Raw genomic sequence first — 24515 nt, 5'->3', positions numbered from 1 at the left:
AGCGGCGGGACTTCGGCCCATCGTGGGCCAGAGAATCGCCGTCGGGGGCCCGCCGACCGGCGTGGCGTGGAGGAGGGTTGATGACGGCGGTTGCCCAAGGGGGGCCAGGGGAGGTGCAGGACATGGGCCGAAGACTGGCCTAGGAGGGGTTATAATTGATCCGGGGGGGGGAACCTGGTCGATCGCCGGGGTATGGTCACATGGAATGTTCAGGAGCCGAATGGGCCAGTCAAAAGAGCCCGTGTGTTCGGGCACTTGAGGCAACTGAAGGTGGACGTGGCCATGTTGCAGGAGACACATTGAAGGTGGGGATCAGATTAGGCTGAGGAAGGGATGGTTTGTGCAGTTGTTTCATTCGGGATTAGACTTCAAAACTTGACTTCGCTCCGGGGGGGGGGGGGGGGGGGGGGGGGGGGGGGGGGGGGGGGGGGGGCGCTGGATGGGGGCTTTAGGAGGTGGCAGTGGGCAGGGATCAGGAGATTTGGGGATCTCATCATTGAGGAGGGTTTCCCGAGCCTGGAGGAGGAGTTTGAGTAACTGGGTGGGAACGAATTTCAGTACCTGTAGGTACGGGACTTTGTCGAGAGGCAGGATCCATGCTTCCCTTGCCTTCCTCTAAGGGCACTACAGGATAAGATGATGTCAAAACAGGGGTTGGGGAGGGGTGGGTCTCGGAAATATATAAGGAATTGATGGAGTGGGAAGGGGTCCCAATCGGGGAGGTGAAGAGGACGCGGGAAGACGTGCTGGGGGTGGGGGTGGGGGGGGGGGGGGGGGGGAGTTGGAAGTCAGGCTATGGAAGAAGGCCCTGAAAAGAATCAATGCATCCTCGTCATGTGCCAGGCTTAGTCTCAGCCAGTTCAAGGTGGTCCACAGGGCTCATGTGACTGTGGCCTGGATGAGTAGGTTCTTTGAGGAGGTGGAGGATAGGTGCAAGGTGCGGGGGAAGTCCGGCGAATCATGTACATATGTTTTGGGCGTGTCCAAAGCTGAGGGGATTTTGGCAGGTGACTCCGAGTCCAGGGTCCAGAGGTGGCAATATTTGTAGTGTCGGAAGATCCGGCAGCCGGGGGGAGTGGGCAGGGAGAAAGGCCGACGTTTTGGCCTTTGCCTCCCTGGTGGCCCGGAGACGGATTTTTCCTGGATGGAGGGACTCGGAGCCTCCAATGGCGGGGGTGTGGGTCAGTGGCATGGCAGAGTTTCTCAGGCTAGACTAGATTATGTTTGCCTTAAGGGTTCAATACTCGGAAGTGGCAGCCGTTCATCGACTTCTTGAAGGAAAACTGACCATCAGCAGAAGGAGGGGAGGGGGGGGGAAGGGGAGGCATGGAAGTGGAGAATAAGGGTAAGGAATCTAATATATGGGTAGCCAGGTGTTAGGGCGGGGGGAAGTTGGGTATGTTACTGTGGGATTTTTGCATGTGTCGGACCGCTCTGCTATTTAGAATGTCGATATGTTAAAATGTTAAAATTATAAATGCCTCAATAAAAGGTTTCCTAATAAAACCCAGTTGTGGGGACAATGGGGAGAGCAGGAATGTCCACATATCATCGGATCCAGGGTGATGAGGAGAGGTAGGATGCAAAGGAATGGCAAGGCAGTGATTGTGTAGGAGAATGGGCTGGGTCTTGGTGTATATCAGGAGAAGGGTAGAAGGTGCTTAATGCGCCGGCAAATGTCACACACACCATATTGGAGCTGTCAATGTTGTTGCGCTGTTTGTAAAACCTCTCAAACATTCTATACGGAAGGGGTCTCTATTTGGGGAGAAGTTAATGCTTCATTTTTTGGGGCCAATTAAAGGGGCATCATATTAGTTATTAAGGCGAGGTATAGTGGCATTGTGGTATTGTCACTGGACGAGTAATCCAGAGATGAAGGGTAATGCTCTGAGGACCCAGGTCCGAATCCCACCATGGCAGATGGTGAAATTTGAATTCAATAAAAAAACAAAATCTGGAATTAATAGTCTAGTGATTACTGTGAAACCATTATTGATTGTCGTAAAAACCCATCTTGTCCTTCAGCGAAGGAAATCTGCCATTCCTACCCGGTCTGGCCTACGTGTGACTCCAGATCCACAGCAATGTGGTTGACTCTTAAATGCCCTTCATGAATAATTTTTTTTAAAAATAGTCCACTCCAAGGTGAACCAGGCTCAGCTGTGATCTTCTCTTAAAGTTCCCATGCCCAATAAATCAGCTTTGCTCTATGACTAATGGATTACCTTCCAGTGGAAACCTATCAAGGTCTAGAGCTGCCGTACATTGTGTGCTAATCAGCATATGCTGCTGTCAGAGGCAAGATTGAGGGGAGAGATGGTGGGATGGAGGTAAATGCCAAGAAAGAGCATGAGTTTAGGATAACAGCAAAGTTCCACCTCCAAATTATCATGAGTGATGAGGGTTTATACAGTAAGTCTTGCTGCGATGTCAGGGTGATGGCCTCCCAACAGAATCTCCAGGGCATTGCAGGCAGGGTAAATAGTATCTGAGAGCGGGTTCTCGCACATGGCTGCCATTACCCTGGTCAATGTGCAATGTCCCCATGCACATTCAGTTATGAGCAGGAGGAACACTCGTCTGTGGTTATTCAGGTTGTCCTTTACCTTGACGGGATGGAGTGGGGAGGCCATATCCAGATGGATGTCAGGCACAGGTCTTAGCTTGGTTTAGAGGCTCAGAGATGATGGTGAATCTATAAAGAATATGATAACTAGTTAGATCACTGCAGTTTGTTCACAGATTCACACACATTTGATGCAAGCTCCAGGGATCTTTGCCTTTTTACTGGCTCTGGGCACAGGAGGAGAAACATGTGCAGGTTTGCACTGGGCAAGGAGGAGTAATGGCCAGAGCAGCAAGAGACAGTGGAGGTCAGGATGCTGGCAACCAGGATCCAGTGCGAGAGTGAGCATTCGCCCAAACGCTGGGATATCGCAAGTGCCGCAGTTACCTGCAGATGAGCAAAAGGTTTGAGATGCCTCAGAGTGTCCTCTTTGGAATGTAATTGCTCACATATGCTATCTTTTCCATGAAGACTTGTGTTTACAAGGACTTGGAGGCAATCCCAAAGCCAGTGGCATCAAAAATCACCACGGCGGAAAAACCTCTTTGCAGGGCTTCACTGGGCACCTGTGCAGTATTTTTGAGTCGGACACACTAGTGCATCTCTTCAGGAGTGGGGTCCTTATGGAATAATACCCAGGTCGTTTAATGATGTCCAGAGCTCTCTGTTTGCAATTCCTTTGTGAGGTCCATTCCTCCCCTTCATAAGAGACTAGCAAGCAGAACAATCTTCCATGTGAGGTATCATAAATAAATGCATTCTTTCATGGGATGTGGGCATCTCTGGAAAGGCCAGCATTTTGTTGTCCATCCCTAATTCTCCTTGAATTGTCCAACCCACCCATAAGATTAGCCGAGTTCGAAGCTCATGCATATGCAATGAGCTCAATAGCACAGGATTACGGGATTGGGGTGTGGGTGCAGCCATACCAGCCCCAAGCAGGAATTAACCTAAATTTCACTCCCACCATCGAATTTACACTCCAGAGCAGAGGCACTGCCCTACCTGACATGCTTGTTCTCTTTTGATGTTAGTATGTTGTGAAGCTGTGCTGAGTGTTGCAGCACTGACTCATAGCTGCCAGGTGAATCACAGAAATAGGTTAAATTTCCCCTCTACTTACTGTCTGATCTGACCTGATGTGACCTGTGCTGAGTAGAAACATTTCAGCTGGAAACTACAGGTGAGGAAAACCTGAGGCTGAAGATCATGACAGGGTAGTCCCTAATGTCTCCTGTTGTTTGGCTACTGAAGGGATGAATGATGATTTAGGAACAGGATGTTCTCCTACATACTTGATAAAAAAGACAACGTGGTGAGATGAACAGGAGATAGTGAAATCAAAATAGCTGCAAATTCACTCACCAATTTTATACAATTGTGTATTATATGCTAAAACTTTATTTAAGAGACAGGAAAACACACATACAATATGTGATTTTATTCTGTATTGGTGCACTGGGGAAGTGTTTTTCAAACTTTTTTGCCTGGGACCCATTTTTACCCAACCCACGCTGGCCGACCTTTGCGACGCACGCTGCCTGAACTTTACAACCCACCATTTCCGCTTATATATATATGATCTTTTACTGTCACATGTATGAAGATACTGTGAAAAGCTCCTAGTCGCCATATTCTGGCGCCTGTTCGGGTAAGCTGGTACGGGAATTGAACCCGCGCTGCTGGCCTTGTTCTGCATTACAAACCAGCTGTCTAGCCCACTGAGCTAAACCGGCTGTGACAAGTGAGCCTGCTTGGTCGTCACAATCTCACTTGCTTTATCATTCAACGTTACATTTCTGCGGAGGACTTTTTAGATTTCACTGCATCCATTGAAAAAAATCAAGAGATTGTCCTCAACCTCGCCGTGAGTAGTCTTGAAACGCCTTTGAAGTTTTGAAGGTTTTCATTTTTAATTTGCCAGTATATCGCTGCATATGGCACACGTGAACATTGTATCCTGATTTGCATTGGCACAATTAATAACCCCATAGCTCAAGAAATCATCTTTATGCTGCTTTGTTCCTGTTTTCAGTTTCTTCTTCATGGGTTGTTCACTGGAGGCCCTGGAGCTGACACCAGCACTGCCGGCAGCAACAAAATGGAGGAATCCCTCTCACGCCCAGAGCACGTGACGTCAGTGCGTGGTGCAGGTGACCTGCTCTTTGCCATCGCTTCTGGAGAGAAGCCCCAGGAAGAGGCTGTCTGCCTCGGTGGGTTGCGGGCCTGTGTGCTGCTGAGGGGACATACATGCGCAGGACAGCCATCATTCTGAAAGCCATACGCGGCCAGCATTTCTAAAAGCCGGTCGCAGCCATTGGGCACCACTTCTCCCAATCGGGAATGCTGCGACCAATGGCCCTGCACCCATAAGACCATAAGACATAGGAGCAGAATTAGGCCGCTCGGCCCATCAAGTCTGCTCTCCATTCAATCATGGCTGATGTTTTCTCATCACCATTCTCCTGCCTTCTCCCCATAACCCCTGATCCTCTTATTAATCAACAGCCTATCTAACTCTGTCTTAAAGACACTCAATGATTTGCCCTCCACAGCCTTCTGCGGCAAAGAGTTCCACAGATTCACCACCCTCTGGCTGAAGAAATTCCTCCTCATCTCAGTTTTCAAGGATCGTCCCTTTAGTCTGAGATGGTGTCCTCTGGTTCTAGTTTTTCCTACAAGTGGAAACATCCTCTCCTTGTACACTCTATCCAGGCCTCGCAGTATCCTGTAAGTTTCAATAAGATCCCCCCCTCATCCTTCCAAACTCCAACGAGTACAGATCCAGATTCCACAACCGTTCCTCATATGACAAGTTCTTCATTCCAGGGATCATTCTTGTAACCTCCTCTGGACCCTTTCCAAGGCCAGCACATCCTTGCTTCTATATGGGGCCAAATCTGCTCACAATACTCCAAATGGGGTCTGACCAGAGCCTTATACAGCCTCAGAAGTACATCCCTGGTCCTGTATTCTAGCCCTCTTGACATGAATGCTAACATTGCATTTGCCTTCTTAACTGCCGACTGAACCTGCACATTAACCTTAAGAGAATCGTGAACAAGGACTCCCAAGTCCCTTTGTGCTTCTGATTTCCAAAGCATCTTCCCATTTAGAAAATAGTCTATGCCTAAATTTCTCCTTCCAAAGTGCATAACGTTACACTTTTCCACATTGTATTTCATTTGCCACTTCATTGCCCACTCTCCTAGCTTGTCCAAGTCCTTCTGCAGCCCCCTTGCTTCCTCAATACTACCTGTCCCTCAACAGGTCTTTGTATCATCTGCAAACTTAGCAACAGTGCCTTCAGTTCCTTCTTCCAGAACATTAATGTATATTGTGAAAAGTTGTGGTCCCAGCACAGACCCCTGAGGCACACCACTAGTCACCGGCTGCCATCCTGAAAAAGACCCCTTTATCCCCACTCTGCCTTCTGCCAGTCAGCCATCCTCTATCCATGCCAGGATCTTACCCTCAACACCATGGGCTCTTAACTTATTTAACAGTCTCCGATGGAACACCTTGTCAAAGACCTTCTGGAAATCTAAATAAATCACGTCCACTGGTTCTCCTTTGTCTAACTTCCTTGTTACCTCCTCAAAGAACTCTATCAGATTTGTCAGACACGACCTCCCTTTGACAAAGCCATGCTGACTCAGTCCTATTTTACCATGTACTTCTAAGTACTTTGCGATTTCATCTTTAATAACAGACTCTAAAATCTTACCAATGACTGAAGTCAAGCTAATCGGCCTATAATTTCCCGTCTTCTGCCTCCCTCCCTTCTTAAACCCTCCCAACACCTGCTCACGATCCAACCACAGGTTGTGACCCTGACTTGAAAATGACTGCACTAGACTGCAAAAAAACCCAGATTGCCCTTGAAGTTGCTTAGTGGTGTGGTTCTGACAGTTATAATAATTCTACCATGCACCCTGCCAAAGCGTTTATGTAAAGGGGAGCTACTGGGATGAGCAAGCCTTTCAGCCAAAAGCTGACTGTAGCATGCTGGAAAGGTGGGAGGAAGCCAGTTCCACATTACAGAAAGGGTCTATTATGTCTAGTAGTCACGATATGAGGCGATGCCATTGAACATTTAAAAAAGAATTGTACTCTTGTGCCAGCACTTGGCCTATCTGAGGAATTCTCCACCCTCCCATTACATCAGTACCAAGAGGAGCTCTGACCCTGGCCCACAACATAATTTTGAAAATTGATCTTTCCGATCAATACTTGCCATATGCAGATTCGGGATATGTTTATGGTCAGTGCAATGGATTCACAGTGAAGAACTTCGACTCCAGTATTTTATTTTTTGGAAAAAGTTGTTAATCCATTCCTCTCTCTACTGTTTCCAGTTTATATTAATACAACACATGAATGTGCGGGTTCATAGAAGTGAGGGAATATTGCAATTGTTATGAGGCAGTGCTGTCCAAACATGTATGCGTTTAGTCAATGAATAGCTGTGAAATATCACTCCAAGTACCAGTATGAGCTCATTGTCGGATGATGGAATCCGAAGGACTAATGTGTATTAAAGTTCAAAAATAGGAAAAGGTGTGAAGAGATTGAAATGATTAGTTCTTATGTGTTGCAAAACTGTGGAAAAGGCGACTGCAGGTTGGAAGACAAAACCAGAGGCAGAGCATGGGAAGTGTGAAATACATCACATTATGACGGATCCAGCATCCAAATTAATGATTGGCAGGCTTTAAGATCTAGTGTGTCAGCAATACATTAATGTGACAATAATAACCAATTGGAAACCCAGAAACGCTACAAATCTCTCAACCACTTGTTGTTCACTTTGTACAAAAGGAACAACAGTGCATACATTTTCTTTGAATCTGTACATGAGACCTTTTAAAACAACTCAGCAGATCTCCTTCAGCTCAGTCAACAAATATGCATCTTTGACTTTGTCTATATACGTGTTTCTGGATCCCACCTCTTCATTGGCCTGAGGAAGGAGCTGAGCTCCGAAAGCTAGTGATTCAAAACAAACCTGTTGGACTTTAACCTGGTGTTGTAAGACTTTTTAATGTGCTCACCCCAGTCCAATGCCGGCATCTCCACAATAAATATGCTGTCAGGTGAGGAACAGCATCATACAAACCTAGAACATCCCACGTTTCATGGAACCAGAACACCACAGCAGAAGGACTTTCATGTCCATACTGGCTCTCCTAAGGAACAGTTCATGTACTGCCATTTCTCATCTTCTCCCCATCTCCCTGAACATTCCTCCCTTTCAGATATTTAGAAAATTCAGAAGATGTAGAAAAATCTACGTCACGTAAGGCCTGTCTAGCCCAGCTGAGAAACAAGTCACCCAGCCTAATCCTGTTTTCTAGTGCTTGGTCTGTAATGCTGGAGGTTACGAGACTCTCACTTTAGTGTTTCACCTCCAGACTCCATTCAGTAAGGTGAAGCACTACAATTTACCAAAGCGACCAGACAAAAAATAAATCTAGGCTCCTAAAGTAGATGGTTATCTAATTATTTTTGCTAGATACATGTGTGCGCCAGGTGATGACGCCGCCCTGTTAAAAACTCACTGTCTTGGTTATCCCATCAACAATTTGGAGGGTAGCTGATCCCTATGGAAATATACCCTCGAGTGAGTCCATGCCCTGCGGTGCATTGGCCAGAGATTTGAAGTCAAAAAGGGGTTAAAAATAAATCACTGTATTTTAGTGGTCAACTGGATAGAAAGGCAAAAGGGTTAAAACTGCACTGTGTACTATTAGGAATGAATATTTGAATAGATTCAAATGCAATTCCTCGGTTGACTATTTTAATAAATTCAATCAAACTCAAATGCTTTATAGTTCCTTCGGAATTAAAATATGTGCATGCCTAAGTATTTGTATTTATTTGCGTGTAAAAGTAAGGTTCATAAAATTTAAGCTTTAACGTTAACCTCAGTCCGCAAAGTCCTGGATCAGTGGTAAATAGATTCTTAAGGAAAGACTAGCTTTCAGCATCTCCAGTTCTCAATGTAGTTTGATGCTGCTGCAATGTGCTGGTTCAGAGAACTAATGCAGTCTACTGTGCAATAATATGTCAAAGGTTTTACTTGCCTGAGGCTGATGCAGAACCATATATAATATGCTTTATGCTACTTTTGAAAACTAGAATATTTTCTCCAGCGTTGTTCTTATCTAAATGTGGCACAAACATAGTATTTGGAAATAATGGCATGAAATTATGTCAAAATGTTTAATAGATATATAAATATTCTTGTCAGAAACAGTCTCCAATTACTGTCGTCCACTAAGGTAATTTTATTGGCATTTTTAGTTTGTGACTCTCTTTGACTGACCCATATACGCCCAAGAACACGTCTTTAAAATATCTTTTTTTTGTAAAAAAACCCAGAGCTTCTCTCAGTCACATTTCAAGATTGATTAAACTATTGCAGCTCATAAAATGATTCTGACTTTCCATGGCTTTACCATTTCTGATAGTGTCTAAAACACAGACTTTGCTGTGCTTTCTTTTGTAACAGTGGCAGAGTTTCATAGAAAGGGATGATCGAAACCTCCTGCAAGTCAAAGCTCCTTTCAGTCACAGTCATACTGTTGTGCACACAAATTGGCTGGTTGAAAGAATATAAAGAATCAAAACTTGCCCGTCCTTATTAAGTGAGCTTCACTAGTTTGCGGTCAAGTTTACAGCTGGAGAGTTGAGCGGCTATTATGTATTCTACTTTGCAGAGGGGAAATTGGCAGAACCAGCACCCGCTCCTTGCCCCTCACCCTGCCACACTCACTTCCTGATAAACAACGATGAGCACTTTGCCTGGGGACGTGTCCAAGTCTCATATTGTCCTGCCAGTGTTCTACATTGTGGCACTGGGGCAGCTGAAATTAAGAAAATGAATACATTTGTTTGAAAATGTAATACATGTTTCTGAAGAAGAGGTGCACACCAAATCAAGCCTTTTCCTTATTTAGATCACCTCCAAGATCTGATTGAGCAGCATTACTTCACTCATGAAAAGAATAATAGATTTGCCATCTTTGCAAAGAGCCATTCAACATTTTCCTTAAAATTAATTTGTTTTATGACCTATTGCAGGTTATTCCATACTGCAGTCGATTATGGAAAAAGCAGGCCAGAATGGCTGGCAAGTCAGCGCTATCTGTATTGAGAACTTCAATGATGCTAGCTACCGACGCCTTTTAGAAGACCTGGAACGAAAACAGGAAAAGAGATTTGTCGTAGATTGTGAAGTCGAGAGGCTCCACAACATTATGGAGCAGGTAATGCTATTGGTTTCAAATGAATATCAGTCATACGTTCCTCATCTAAAGCTCATAATTTAATGCTGTAGAAATGTAGACAAAAGAATCTGCACTTGGATAACTAATCACTTCTGAACATTAAAGTTCTTGTTGGTAAAACACATTTTTTAGATTGCAATAGGACTTGAACAGCAAAATCAAAGCTAGAATAAGATTAGCATTGATCAATCTATTCTGAGAATACTGTGGAATTGTACAGAAGAAAGCATGTTCATATTTTGAAAAATGAAAAGGTCACTAGGTATCTACAGAAGCAGAAGGAATCGAGTTGTGACGTTATCTTTCTATCTGCTGGAAGTCCATCTGTGAATATCAATTGCCACCTCATTAAGTTAAGGTGCCTGTCATATTCAAAATGTTTGAGCAGCTTCTTCTCACCAGACAATATATGCATTGTTTTGAAAGCACTCTGCTTCTTATTAATGTACAAGTATTGAATTTTAACCCAATTTGACAAGTTGCTGGCATGCATCAATCAGTGGGATTCACTAAAAATTGGTACAAATAAATCTCGTGGCATTGCAGACAGTCTGACTACAACACTGAGCACATTTTACTTGCAGACATATTAGACTGGGGCCTGATGTGTCAAAACATTCAAGCCTTTGGGTATTATACACACACCTATCTTTTGCTGCAATGCTGCAGTTTTGTGATATGATGAAAAGAGCTTTTTGTACCTAAATAAAAGAGTTTCATTTCGCAGTTAAATTTATCTCAAAGCCAATGACAGATCCCAGATCTTTGACCTGCTGATTTTTCATCGCAAGTTAATAAAAAAGCAATGGAGTAATTTTGACTAGAGTATAAAACAGGTGATTCTGATTCAGCCCACCCATTATACAGCGTTCTCAATTTTCAGGAAGGTTTCGGGAGAAAATTCCAAATGTGGGTTCTAGGCTGTTGAAGTAATGATTGTCAAATGGTGGGGGAGGGGCTCAGGAGGAAAGGCACAGGAAACCCAAAATCCGAGGAATTGAGAGTTCAAGTTTGGGAATGAATATGGAGCCTGAGGAGATGATAGAGATAGAAAGATATTCAGAGAGAAATGTAAGAATTTTATATTTGAGATGTTGGGGGTGGAGGGGGGCTGAGAAGTTAATTTTGGTCAGGGGAAGCAGTTCCAAAGGGCTTGGTGTGAGACAAGATATGAGCATAGACTTTTGGATTCATTATAATTTGCTGAGAATGGTGGACAAAAGGCCAGCCCGCAAAGCATTGAAATTGTTGAGTCTGCAGGTTTGAATAAAATACATGAGGTTTTGAAAAGTCAAGCTTCAGCCTGACACAATATCAGAGATGATATTAAACCAATTGCAAGGATATGGAATTTGTAGTAGGGACCTTTTATGGGGCATTTTTTATGGGCCAAGGTTTAGAGAACACCAAAGTATATCATGGAGTTCACATGACCTATAACTTTTAATAGATTTTGGTTATGAGGAGCACAAGGGCCCACTGTCCAAATGTAATGCAACAGAGACCGTAAGTATTTAAAAAAAAAACAATGTTTATTCTATGAATCCAGTTAACATTTTAGAAGCACAGTAAACATCTTATCAACTACCAACACAAATATCCCCCAAAGATACAGTATTCTATAAGTAACCCATAGTAACTTTCCTAACAACATCCATAAGCCAAACACCCTTCTTTCCAACAAAATCAGTAGGTTTGCATTCCTTACAGAAACAGATATTATTTTGAAATTATCAAGTAATCTGGAGACATTCTTTTGCATGCAGAGAAAGAGACCAAAATACACCTTCTTGGCTTGAATGCAGCTCCCCAACTGAAAACCAAAAGTAAAACTCAGAGCCACAAACAGCTTCCTGCTCAAAGCGAAAGTAAAACGCAGAACCAGAGCCCAGCTCCACCCATACAATGACATCACTGCAGCCACTTGAGAAGACAAACATTTCTTAAAGTGACATTCCCATGACACTTTGAAGGAGTCCACACCGAGTAGTTCAAAGAAACTTAGTTTATTTACAATATCAATTATATACCTCACATGGCAGATCCCAAATAGGTCTACCTGTCAGTGCCAAACTGGCCGGCTTTATAAACCCTCCAACTATACAGTGTTCAGATGTTGTCCACCCCTTAACGGGGGAGCTCATACTATGCAAGTTTCAAGGGAAGTTAATTTTTCCCACCCCGTAAGATCTCTGAGGGTTAAAACAGGCCAAAGACAATAGATTCCCTCTTCCCAATATTTAGCTCCAGAAATCTGCAGTTCATGCAAGATTGAATGTTAGACACACAGTCTGACAACACAGGTCATGGTTATGGGTAGAATGAAAAAGAGCTGGTAAAAAGATGGACTTGGGTTTTGTTGTCTTAAATCTCCCTATGAATGATGACCTGAAGGTGCGCTACTTAAAGGAGGAAGAGGGAGGAGCTAAGGATAAATCCTTGTGGAAATCTAGACCTAGCAGTATAGACAGTAAAAAGAGAATCTATTGCTGGAATGGCAACTGTGAAACCAAGTGAGGGCACTTGTATTGACAATGGGGTGGATGCTTTGACAATGGAGTGGATGCATTGGAGTGGGATGGTGCCATCCAAATATGTCAAAACTTGCAGAATGATAAAAGGTGAAGGGAGTATAAAACTCCTGACAGTTCCCATTCCAATACCCCATTCCTAATAATACAGCCATTATTTTCCTTGAAACTTTCAATTGCTTCACTCCAAATATACCTATATCCCATTGAATTCCTCCACTCAGATATTTCAGATAAACCTCCTGTTGAGATAGTTTATTAACATAGCTTTTATTAGGAATTCAGTCCTTGTATTTCACCACCACATGAAAGAAATTCTTCAAATTGCTACTCTTGCTTGTAAACTGCCATTGCCCTCGGAACATATGCAAAAATGAGACCTTAAGCATGGCACCATGATTATATTATCCCTTATTTTTCAATTGATTTCAAAAGTATGTTTTCTTATCCTGCAGTATCAATTAATTTTACTCATTTGCAAACTTTTAATTTTACTTACTCTACATTTTATTTAAAAATCAGTGATCATATGTATCTGGTATTCCAATAATTTTAGGCACCATGCTGCTAACATTGGTACTGATTGCTACACTTACAGCCATGTTATACAACAATAAGTTGTACCTAAAAACAAGAGTGATCCTCATTTCATTTAATGAGCTTAAAACCATTAAATGAGTGCTGATGATTAGGAATGACCACCTACAGCATTGGGTAATGATAGCTATCACCTTGTACTGTATGGGTGATGATGACTATTAGCATTAAACATTTGAATCTATTAGACTTTCACGTGGGAAGTATGCATTTCATCTGTATTATTACACTGGCATTAAAAGTGCTAATTCTGATAGCAGCAATGCTGCTCGTGCTCTGAAATTTGTGAGAAACATTAACAAGGTGATTTCAGAACATTTCTGGTCACCATACGCTCCAGGGAGGCTTCTAAAGTGGTTGTGCAATATAAACAGCACACAATAGCAAGTGGAGCCTCGTTAGACAGGAGTACAACATCAAGAGCTGGTAAATTGTGTCAGCTGACCTCTGCGCCTGAGTTTGTGGTCCATGCTCCCAATGAGAGAGACCTAAGGGGAGATCAGGGTCTCCGAGGGACGGGGAGGTCAGAGGTCTTTGAGGGATCATCAGATATTAATCGGAAGGGTGGGTGTGGTGTGTTCAATGACAGATAATTGCCCAGATAGGCCTGGTAAATCCAGCAGGTAAACGAAGAGGCACTCTACAACAACAACTTTAACTTGCAGAGCACTTTTATGTGATGAAATGTCTCAAGGCACTTTACAGGAGCATTATAAAACAAAATATGGCACAGAGGCTTGGTCAAGAAGGTGAATTTCATGGAGGGGAGTAAAATAGAGAGGCAGACAATGTAGGACGGGATTTCCATGGCTTGGGGCCTAGGCAACTTAAAGTACAACAACTGAAAACTGGGTTTCGCAAGAAGTAGGAATTAGATAAACGTAGATATCTCCGAAGGTTTGGTGGTGGGGGGTGGGGGGGGAGTGCTATGAGATAACAGGGATAAGGAGGTGTAAGGCCATGGAGGGTCAGAATAAGATGTTGCTTGACCAGAAGCCAAGGTAGGTTCGTAAGCACAGAGATGATATGGAAATGGGACTTGGTGCAAGTTAAGGCATGGGCAGCAGTGATTAGGATGGCCTCAGGTTTACGGAGGGGAGAATGTGGGAGACCTGCCAGGAGTGGATTAGCAAAGTCATAATGAAGTCATGACTGATGGCTTCAACAGCAGATGAGCTGAGGCAGGGAAAACACCGGACTATGTTACAGAGGCAATTGATAGTACGGATGGCATGAATATGAGGTTGGAAGCTCATCTCGAGATCAAATATGACCAAGGTTGCAAACAGATGGGCTTAATCGCAGCGTGTTGTCAGGGAGAAATGGAGTTGGCAGCTAGGGAACAGTTCGGATTGGGGCACAGAAACAATTGTTTCAGTCTTCCCAATATTTAATTGGAGGAAATTACTGCTGATCCAGTCCTGAACATCGGATAAGAAGTCTGGTAATTCGGCAACAGTGAGGAGGAGTCGGGTGAGGAGGCGACGAGGCAGAGCATACATGTGAAAATAAATGCTGTGCCTTCGGATGATGTCACCAAGGCGTAGAAAGTAGTTGAGAAATAAGAGGTGGTCAATGAAGATCCTTGTGGGATACCACAGGTAACTGAGAGAACAAGAAGATAAGCCAATGGAAGTGATTCTCTCACTATGATGAGATAGATCAATATGGAACAAAGTGAGATCAGCTTCACACAGTTGGACAACAGTGGCGAGGTGTTAGTGGAAGATGACGTGGTAAATTGTGTCAAAGGCTGCAGGCAGGCCGAGAAGGGCGAGGAGGGAAAATTTACCTTTGTCACAGTCACATAGGATGTCATTCAGTGCTGTGACAGGGGCAGAAACCTGATTGATTCCCATCCTGGATCCAGCAGTGCTCGCCTGAGTTTATCTTTCAGATTTGCCAAGACATGGGAAACCTGCCTATAAATGGTTAAATTTCAGACTGGGACTTACAATGAGGCTCACATCCTCATTTTAATATTTAAAGTGTCAACCAGCCTCCTTGGAGCTGTCTGCACCTCCCCCCCCCCCCCCCCCCCCCCCCACCACCACCCTCCTACCTATTGTTTAAAAACCTCCCAACCAACCTCAACCTGTCGATTCTCTGAAATTCCACCCCAGCAACCTCCCCAAAATGTTTTAACATGGGTTAGATTGAACTGATTAACTTGAAAGCATTTAGGGGACAATGGACGCATTAAACACTAGCCAGGCTGATGGGAACATACAGAGCAGTTATTTATGCCTCGTAAAATCATAAAAACAACAGAGAAATGGCTGTTCTCCATTTGTGGATGGAAGGTGCATGTGACTCATTCAGAAAAAGCAACTTCAATATGAGATAAGCAGGGGAAACATGTAACTAATGCTATCATAAACTAAAGAACCACCAGCGCAGAATCTATCAGGAATTATTTTTAATGCCATGATAAATTGGATCTCAGATACTTGTGAGCAAATTGCTAAACGGATATAAAAATGAAAGAGAGCAAGTAAATCAGCTCCTCGTCTTTTGGAGCAACTCCAAACATAAAACCCACCAGTGAGATAGCAAATTCTGCTGAATGAAAACATTTTCTGTTTATTGTGAATTCATTAAAGCTGAATGAGCATCTGCTGATCATGGGATGCATTTTAATTCTGCGTATTCCAGGACCTAACTGCACAATCAAGCATGCTTTCCAATTGTGTGCAGCTAATAGCTTGTTTGCCACTGCAGTGGTTAAAGGAATTAAACTGAGATGCACAAAAAAAGATGATATCATTCAAAGGATTAGGCTGTGTTGCCAATGTTGATAAGAGGCTTCCTCTCACTGGATTCATTGTCCCTTTTGAGAATAGACATCCTGGAAATCGGACACAGATGTGTGTTCATGTGCCTTTCAGCACTGATTCGATCCCTCATGTTGAGAACTTAATTTCCAAGTTTAACCAAACCCAGCTTATGCTTTTACTTTACTTGATATTAGGATAGCTTTTGACCTTGCCTGATGGTATAGAACAGGTGACAGTGAATCAGCAAAACATCTCCCTCATTTCTATTTCCACTCATTTTCATTTCCATTAGAATAGATCAATGGGGTGATGTCAAATGCATTGCCGATTCACTAGGAACCCATTTTGTACTATTGACGTAGAACAATTTCACCCACAGTAATCTTTCTTTCAGCAATGTAAAGGGCTCCAAAAAGCAGAAACAAGTTAAGTCATAAAAGTCGGGGCAGCAGGGTAGCATGGTGGTTAGCATAAATGCTTCACAGCTCCAGGGTCCCAGGTTCGATTCCCGGCTGGGTCACTGTCTGTGTGGAGTCTGCACGTCCTCCCCCTGTGTGCGTGGGTTTCCTCCGGGTGCTCCGGTTTCCTCCCACAGTCCAAAGATGTGCGGGTTAGGTGGATTGGCCATGCTAAATTGCCCGTAGTGTCCTAATAAAAGTAAGGTTAAGGGGGGGGTTGTTGGGTTACAGGTATGGGGTGGATACGGGGTTTGAGTAGGGTGATCATGGCTCGGCACAACATTGAGGGCCGAAGGGCTTGTTCTGTGCTGTACTGTTCTATGTTCTATGTTCTATGAAATATTGGTAATGGTTTCCAGCCAACAACATACTTACAGCCAGATTGATATTTACTGCACAGGGCACTGGCTGTAACAGAACAATTTGCGTTGGCTCATTTACTGGTTTTAATGTTTATCTTCCAGTCATGCTTCTTCCATATTTACATTTCATTTCTATCTTCCACTGGTGTCATGAAGCTTTTTTACACAAGGCCCATGCCTCCTCTTACAATGGTGAAGTAATATGGTTTCTGGTGCTGTGAAGGTCCTCCTGGTCTCCTGTGTAACTGTGGGAGAATTTCAAGGCCTGAAGCTTTTACTATTTTGGATGGGATTCTTCAGCCTTGCCCACACAGTGACTGTAATCAGACCGTTCTCAACCATCTGAGGTCAATGGATCTTTACATGGTCCGCGTCCTTTTACTTTACTTGGTGGGCAGCACGGTAGCATGGTGGTTAGCATCAATGCTTCACAGCTCCAGGGTCCCAGGTTCGATTCCCGGCTGGGTCACTGTCTGTGTGGAGTCTGCACGTCCTCCCCGTGTCTGTGTGGGTTTCCTCTGGGTGCTCCGGTTTCCTCCCACAGTCCAAAGATGTGCGGGTTAGGTGGATTGGCCATGCTAAATTGCCCTTAGTGTCCTAAAAAAATAATGTTAATGGGGGTTGTTGGGTTACTGGTATAGGGTGGATACGTGGGTTTGAGTAGGGTGATCATTGCTCGGCACAACATTGAGGGCCGAAGGGCCTGTTCTGTGCTGTACTGTTCTAATTCTAATTCTAATCCCTCCCGTGACAACCTCTTCCCCGTTCACTTCCACTCAATCACCCGTGCCACCAGTGCGATTTCACACTGGTGCAATACGCCTGGACCAATATGGCATGAACATGTTAGGTCTTACCTGAAGAAGGTCTGGGCAACCTGTGGAAATCAGAAGATGGAACCATCCAGAAACTGTGGAGCCGGGTGGATCACATGCAATGGTGGGTGGGCGGAGCATCAGCCACATGGATTCAAGCTGCAGGTGGATGGTTGCAGGAGGTAATGTTGTGTGATGATGGTCTGATGATGGTGTGATGATCCCCGATTAGACGGGGAGGTGAGGAATGAACAGGTGGGGCGAGAGAGGAGGCCTAGAAGGAGAGGTTGGGGCTGGTAGAGGGAAGAGAGAGATGCTGTGGGGGTCATGGAATTGTGAGGTGGTATGTAGTTGGAGGGTGGGAAGGGTCCTACTGGATTGTGGGTGGGGTAGGTGGTGCAGAGGTGTGATCAGGCATGGGAGGATGTGCAGATGTGAATGGGCATGGGGTGCTATGCTCATATGAACAGGCTTGGGGTGATAGATGTGCCAATGTTCATGGGCAAGCGGGGGAAGAAGGGAAAGGGGTTCAGATGGATCTGTCTGTGGTGTGAAATGATGAGTGCTAGTGGGGCATACTGATGGAATTGGTGTTAGGAAAGGATGGTGAAGTTTAGAAGGGGCAGTGGGAGCACAAAGGTAATGACAACCATGGATGCTCGCAACAATGTATAGCCTCATGGTGGGAATCTTGAGACGCTGAATGGGAATTGGATCATTGGGGGTGGGCAGAGATACAGGTCAGCTCAAGCAGACAACTGAAGGGGAACTCCAGTCTATAGTACTGACAATGCACGGAGTTTAGAACAGATGAGTGTGTAAAGGGCAAATGCTCAGTGTGTGTAAGAGATTTCTTGCACGTGGTTTGCAAGGTCCTTGGCAAGTACCCTTGCCTCCCTGCACAAGCTTCATTCCGGGGGACAGAGGCCCATCCTGGGATGTCCCGCTGAAGATAATGGACTGGGGGTAGCGTAGGGTGGTAGGTTTAAAGGCTAAATAGGGAAAACACATCAAATCAGTCCTCATTAAAGTGCAAGTGTAATCTATTTACAAAAGTTTATAATATTAGCAATCATATGTAAAATTAAAACTTTTTACTCCTGCATTCCCTACCATCTGCAGCAGGGATAGAGGCAGCCTGCTGACCATGTATCCATGTTGTCTTGGCTGACCTTGGTGGATGTCCTCTGGAGACCCAAGGTCTAAAGGCCCCAGTTTACTTTGGTTGTCTTGCTGTGGGGCAGCTGCTCCCTCTGCGATCACGGAGGACAAAGCTGAAGGGTTCACAGGCAAGGGCCATTCTGAAGGGCTGGACACCCTCAGAAAGTCCAGAGTGGAAGCCCCCGTGGTATCCAATATTTGTTCCTCCACCGTTGGGTCCTCTAGGAACCCTTTCTCACTCCTTGACGGGAAGCGGAACCTGGAGGAGGAGATGCCCCATCCCCTTCTTGCGTTGCCACTCCATAGCTACCCATGACTATATAGATGGTGTAGTCAGCTTCAGCAGAAATTGGGCTTTTTGCGGGACCAGGGTCTCCATTGCACCTCCCGCGTTTCCCATGGGGACCTCGATACGTGTACATATCAGCACCACTTCATCATAGAGCAGATGGACAGACTCCTCTGCCTCATATGGCTCTCCATCGAGGTCCTCCGACACCTCTGCCTGATGTTGCCCCGCCTCCTGCAGTTTCCTCAGCATCTTTTGCAGGAAACTATACCAGAGGTATGTTATCCAACTTGGACATCACAGATGCCTCTTCCCCAGAGGTTCTCCGAGGGCCAGTGAGCTTGACTGATCCTTTCCCTTTCTGCTGTGAGCTCGTGTCTGAGTAGTGGATGCCCCTCCTGGTCTCCACCGTAATGAGCAGCCCTTTGAGATATGGATCATTGAATCTGGAGGCTGGAGCCCCCAGGGATCAGCAGGCCATCTCTTTCTTCAAGAGTGGGTATGTCGATGACCAGGCACCATCCATCCCACCCTGCCAAAATGAAACGTTGGGAAATCTCCGACTGTATAATTAACTAGGCCAGCATCACGCAATTCGGCACAAATTCCAACTAACCTAAGCAGCATGAAACACTCCTTGTTCCTGCCCTTGCCACAGGAATTAAGCCAAAAATAGAAAAGTCCAACCTTCAAAACAAAATCCAGATTGGCAATACAGAGGTGTGAGAATCATAGAATTCCTACAGTACAGAAATTGGCCATTCAGCCCATCGAGTCTGCGGCAACTCTCTGAAAGAGTATCCTAGCTCGGCCCAAACCTCCGACCTATCCCCATCGTCCCACCTAACTTTTGTACATTTCAGGGAAATTTAGCATGGCTAATCCACCTAACCTGCACATCTTTGGATTGTGGGAGGAAACTGGAGTGCCTGGAGACATGGGAGAACATGCAAATTGCACACAGACAGTCACCCAAGGTCGGAATTGAACCTGGGTTCCTGGAGCTATGAGGCAGCAGTGCTAGCCACTGTGCCACCCCAAGGCCTTGGGCAGGATTTACCCACCGCCCTGCCGCATGCTTTTTGATGGAGGAGGAGGCCCGCTGACAGGATCTACTGGTCCTGTCGTTGTCAATGGGATTTCCCGTTGACTGCATCCTTCGTTGCGGGAAACCCGTGTGCCGATGTGGGACTGAACAGCCGGTAAATCCCACCCCATCTACCCTTTCAGATAGATGTAAAAGTTCCAGAGGGGTCCTGTTCAAAGAAAAGCAGGGAAGTGTTCCCAGTGTCCTGGTAAACATTTATGCTTCAATCAAGCAAAAACTAAAACAGATCATCTGGTCATTTATTAAATTGTGGTTTGTGGGAGCTTCTTGGGCACAAAGTGGCTGCTTAGTTTCCTACATTTACATCAGTGATCGCATTTCAAAATTACTACACTGACTATAAAAGACTATTGCGGCAAACTGAGGTCATAGAGGATACTTTATTGATGTAATTATTTTTGCTTGTTTGTCCCTTCGTTATCACATTGGAGCAGTATCCTAACCCGGAGCTGTGTTATTGCAGCCTCCTATTATATGATACATGATGCAACATGATTCAAGTGATTGCAGCATATGGGAAATAAATGCAACTAATGAATGAAGTGTGTGCCCTATTTTTGTATTTTGGCCTGGAATTTCATAGCGAGACGGGTAGCAGGAGTCAGCAAGTTTCTGGCTCGGGCTGCCCGACTCTGGAGGAGGCGGCTGCAAAGGTGGGATCTTCATTGTTGGGGCTGGTATGTGTGGGCTGCAGTCTGTCTAGCACACCCAGGAAAAACTTTGGAGACCACCATAGGATCTGCGAGGGGGGTGGGGGAGCTATTTAAAATGCCCATCTGGGTGTTGTGCGTGTTTGTTCCAGTTAGCATAAAAACACAAACATCTTCCACCCTTCAAATACTCCCAATGCCCCATCCATGCCAACTCATGCCACCTACCCATCCCAAGAGCCCCTATGCCAAATACTGCCCTTCAACACACCCACCACGCCACAGCTCCTCATGCCCCTTATGCTAGGCTGTGGCATTTCTAGGCCCATTGACCCACAAGAAAAAAACCCTGGAGTGACAGTTGGATGTGCAAAAAAAGCTTTGAGAAAGTTTAATTCATTCACAACTTTCCCCTATGCTGAAAAATAAGTCCTTCTGTTACAAGCTAATACAGGTGTCAATCACAGAGAGTCTTTAAAATATCAATACCAAAAACCACAAACCCTTGACAAAACTTTGGGCGGAATTCTCCGCTCCCGCAATGAATCGGGAAGGCCGTCGTGAACTCGGCCGGGTTTCACGACGACCTCGGAGGCCGCTCCTCGCACATTATGCAGCTCACTCGGAGGGCTAGAAGCGGCGCTCCATAACTCTCGGCCGCCGGGCCTTGACCCTTGCGCCAAGGCGGCACGCCGAGAATGACGCGACGGCGGCGCCTAAGTGACGTCAGCTGCGCATGCGCAGGTTGGCCGGCTCTAACCCGCGCATGCGGTTGCCGACTTCCCCTCTGCTGCCCCGCAAGACGTGGCAGCTTGATCTTGCGGGGTGGCGGAGGGGAAAGAGTGCATCGCTTTGAGACGCCGGCCCGACGATCGGTGGGCACCGATCGTGGGCCAGTCCCATCCCGAGCACGGCCGTGGTGCTCACTCCCCTCTCCGTCCCCACAAGCTTCAAACGAGCATTTGGCGCCCATGTTCACGACGGCAGCGACCAGGTGTGGTTGCCGCCGTCGTGAACCGCTCAGGAACGGCTGGCTGCTCGGCCCATCCGGGCCTGAGAATCGCTGGTCGCTGTGAAAAACGGCGTGCGGCGATTCTTCTGAGCGGGGGGTGGGAGAATCGCGGGGGGGGGCAGGAGGGTGTGTCGTGAGTCGCCCGGCCCTCCCACGATTCTCCCACCCTGCATGGGGAGCGGAGAATCGTGCCCTTTGTATTTTGAAAACAAATGTTATGACAGCAAGCAACAAATGTGCCTGTACAAAGTGGCTGACTTGTCATGCGGGTACCTTGATTAATGACATGGTTGGCAATTCAAGAGGTGCCAATTGTGTTTGGCAAGTGGTACAATGAGGGATTCAGAATGAGACAAAATATTTCAGGTCAGCAGTTATACCAGACCAGTCAACAACCCCATTCCCTCCCAGTGGATCTGCAAGGTTTTGCTCTCCAATCCCACTGGCTGCATGGAACAACACTCCATTAACATTGGTGGACTGGCACAAATACTTTCTCTGTCATTGAGATGGCCCCTCGCTATAACTTGGAATGGGATGTTAATGAGGCAAAATATGTCAATGAAAGCCCTGATCGGTGACCTCTGACACAGAGTGAGGCTTCCAGAATATTGATCCCAAGACATTTGTTACTAATATATTGTGCTGTTGGTTCACTGGTTTAAACAACATTATTGTTGAGGGTAGTATCATTCTAAATATGCATTCTGATTATCCAGTCCACATCATCTGATTTTCACTTGTTTTCCTCACACTTTATGACAAAAACAAATCCAAAATAGCTTTCATCTCCTGATCATTTTTAATTGTAATGTTCCCCTTCACAAGCTGGAAAAAGGCAGCTGATTCCAGTTGCATCAGGCTTCACTACCCATCTTTCCTTCAGATTTATTCATTTGTGAGAAATCTGTCTATATCCAGAGGGTCAAAATTATCAAAAGGATCATTGTCATGGTGAATGTATTAACCTGTGCAGCTCCTTCTAAAGAAACAATTACTGGTTTATATGTGAAATATTATCAGAAATAATTCATATTCCTTTTTTTAAAACTCACATTTCCCTTACTGGATATGGTATGTTTTGCATGCATCAGAAGATAAGCAGGCAGGAACAGCTGAGCCCAACCAAGTTATACTGCAGTGTTGGCCTCTCTATTTCTTCTCCACCCCCCCCCCCCCCCCCCCCCCCCACCCTGCCCCGCCACAACCCCCCTACAAGTTAGGCACGTAAACTGCCAGTGAAATAATCATGGATGCAGCGGCAAAGATGGGATCAATACAACAATAAAATGATCGTGGAGGATAATTAACAAAGCCATCAACATTGCAGAATAGTAGGAGCGACATTTATAATCAGTAACAGTGACACAGATTGCAAATCCATTGAAGCATATGGATCTGTGTTCAAATAGGTCATGTTTTTAAACAGGAATGAGAGCTGAATGACATTTGGAAGGTCTGCAATTAATCCAACTGATATGGATCATTCTGGAAAGAGCAAAGGCCAAAAGGATAAAGTTAGGCCGCACAAACCTTATTGGAGAAAACAGTGGCCAGAATTCTCTGGCCGTTGCGACTCATTTTTCCCACCGGCAGTGCATCCTTGCCTGCCGGATTCCAGGCAGCGTGGGGTAGTTTCAATGGGAAACTCTGTTGGCAAGCGACGCTGGTATAGAATCCCTTCAACAACAAATGGCACAGGGCTGGGGAAACGGAGAATCCAGCCCTGTGTATGAAAAACATAAGAATAAAATAAACATTCTTTAGCGATATCAACTTTGGTCAGAAATGTGCTGGTTAACAGTCTCGGAGATGGCTCACTCATTTAGAGGAGCAAAAGAGCTTCTCGAGCCAAGGGGTTACTCTGATGGGGAAAGAGCTTGAGGCCCTCATCGGTTTGAAGAAAGGAATAACATTTCTAATAATCCCCTGCCGGGAAACCAAACACCGGTTTTCTAAGGTAAACAGCCCGTCTGGAGTTGTTTACTTCAGCTTGTTAATATATTTTGGGCCCACAGAAAGCTCAATTGGGGCCCATTCCTGCTCATGGTGGACCTATTGCTGGACCTAAGAGGCATGTGATTCCTGAGGTGGGTTAGGAACACCTTCTGGTCTGAACCCTACCTGCTGCTGTGATGTGGAGGGAAAAGAGAAGAATCACCTACAACTCTGCCAATCTAGCTGATGATATCAGAAGTTAAGCTAATGGGCAGAAAGCCAACCAAAAAATCTGCACTAATGGTAAACTCATTACAATAAGGTCTTCTAGTTAAGCCATAAACGTACATTAATTTTAAGAAAAGGTGCATTGCCTTGTGTTTCTTCATGTTGATAAATAATGTTGTGATATTTTTCCTTTTTCTTTTGCCCAGATTGTAAGTGTTGGGAAACATGTCAGAGGCTACCACTACGTCCTAGCCAATTTGGTGAGCACTGGGTTTTTATCTAACTCTTCAACGACATCACCTGGTTGCATTTTCAATGTTCAGTTTCCGAAAACGTATTTTAGGATTTCCCTCTTATGTGGATTGGAGAGTGGACTACAGCCCATTCATTACTGAAGTGGATGGAGGGAGGATTCTGTAGAGTTAATGGCATGACTTGACGTGAATAAACTGTTTATTGTGCGATTTAAGGTGAATAAGTGTGAGATCATACATCTTTTTGATTTTTAAATAGAGTTTGGGGCAAAGAATGATGAAGAAACAAAAATTTGCACAAAACATTGGTTAAGCTACATTTACAACATTCTGTGTAATTTTGGGCACCACCATTTTAGAACTGAAGTTAAACGAAAGAGAATGCCATTTAACGTGATGCTGCCAGAATGGGAAACTGGGTGCGATTCAGCAAAGGTTCAAGGTTTTGGGTGTATCTCGGCGACTGCAGCATCA

The 24515-nt window shown here is 45.0% G+C and overlaps 1 protein-coding gene across 7 annotated transcripts in view; it reads left to right on the top strand.

The window, feature by feature from the left end:
• LOC119977194 (glutamate receptor 4) overlaps positions 1–24515 on the top strand; it is a 390429-nt gene that overhangs the window by 95033 nt on the left and 270881 nt on the right. For all 7 annotated transcript variants that reach the window (XM_038817887.1, XM_038817892.1, XM_038817889.1 and 4 more), the window contains exons 4-5: positions 9656–9840; positions 23994–24047. In XM_038817887.1, coding sequence (XP_038673815.1) covers positions 9656–9840; positions 23994–24047 — 239 coding nt within the window. The remainder of the gene's footprint in view (positions 1–9655; positions 9841–23993; positions 24048–24515) is intronic.

Source organism: Scyliorhinus canicula, chromosome 14 (assembly GCF_902713615.1).
Source record: "Scyliorhinus canicula chromosome 14, sScyCan1.1, whole genome shotgun sequence".
Lineage (NCBI taxonomy): Eukaryota > Metazoa > Chordata > Chondrichthyes > Carcharhiniformes > Scyliorhinidae > Scyliorhinus > Scyliorhinus canicula.
The sequence above is the reverse complement of the archived record's forward strand: the minus strand, read 5'-3'. Positions and strand labels throughout refer to the sequence as shown.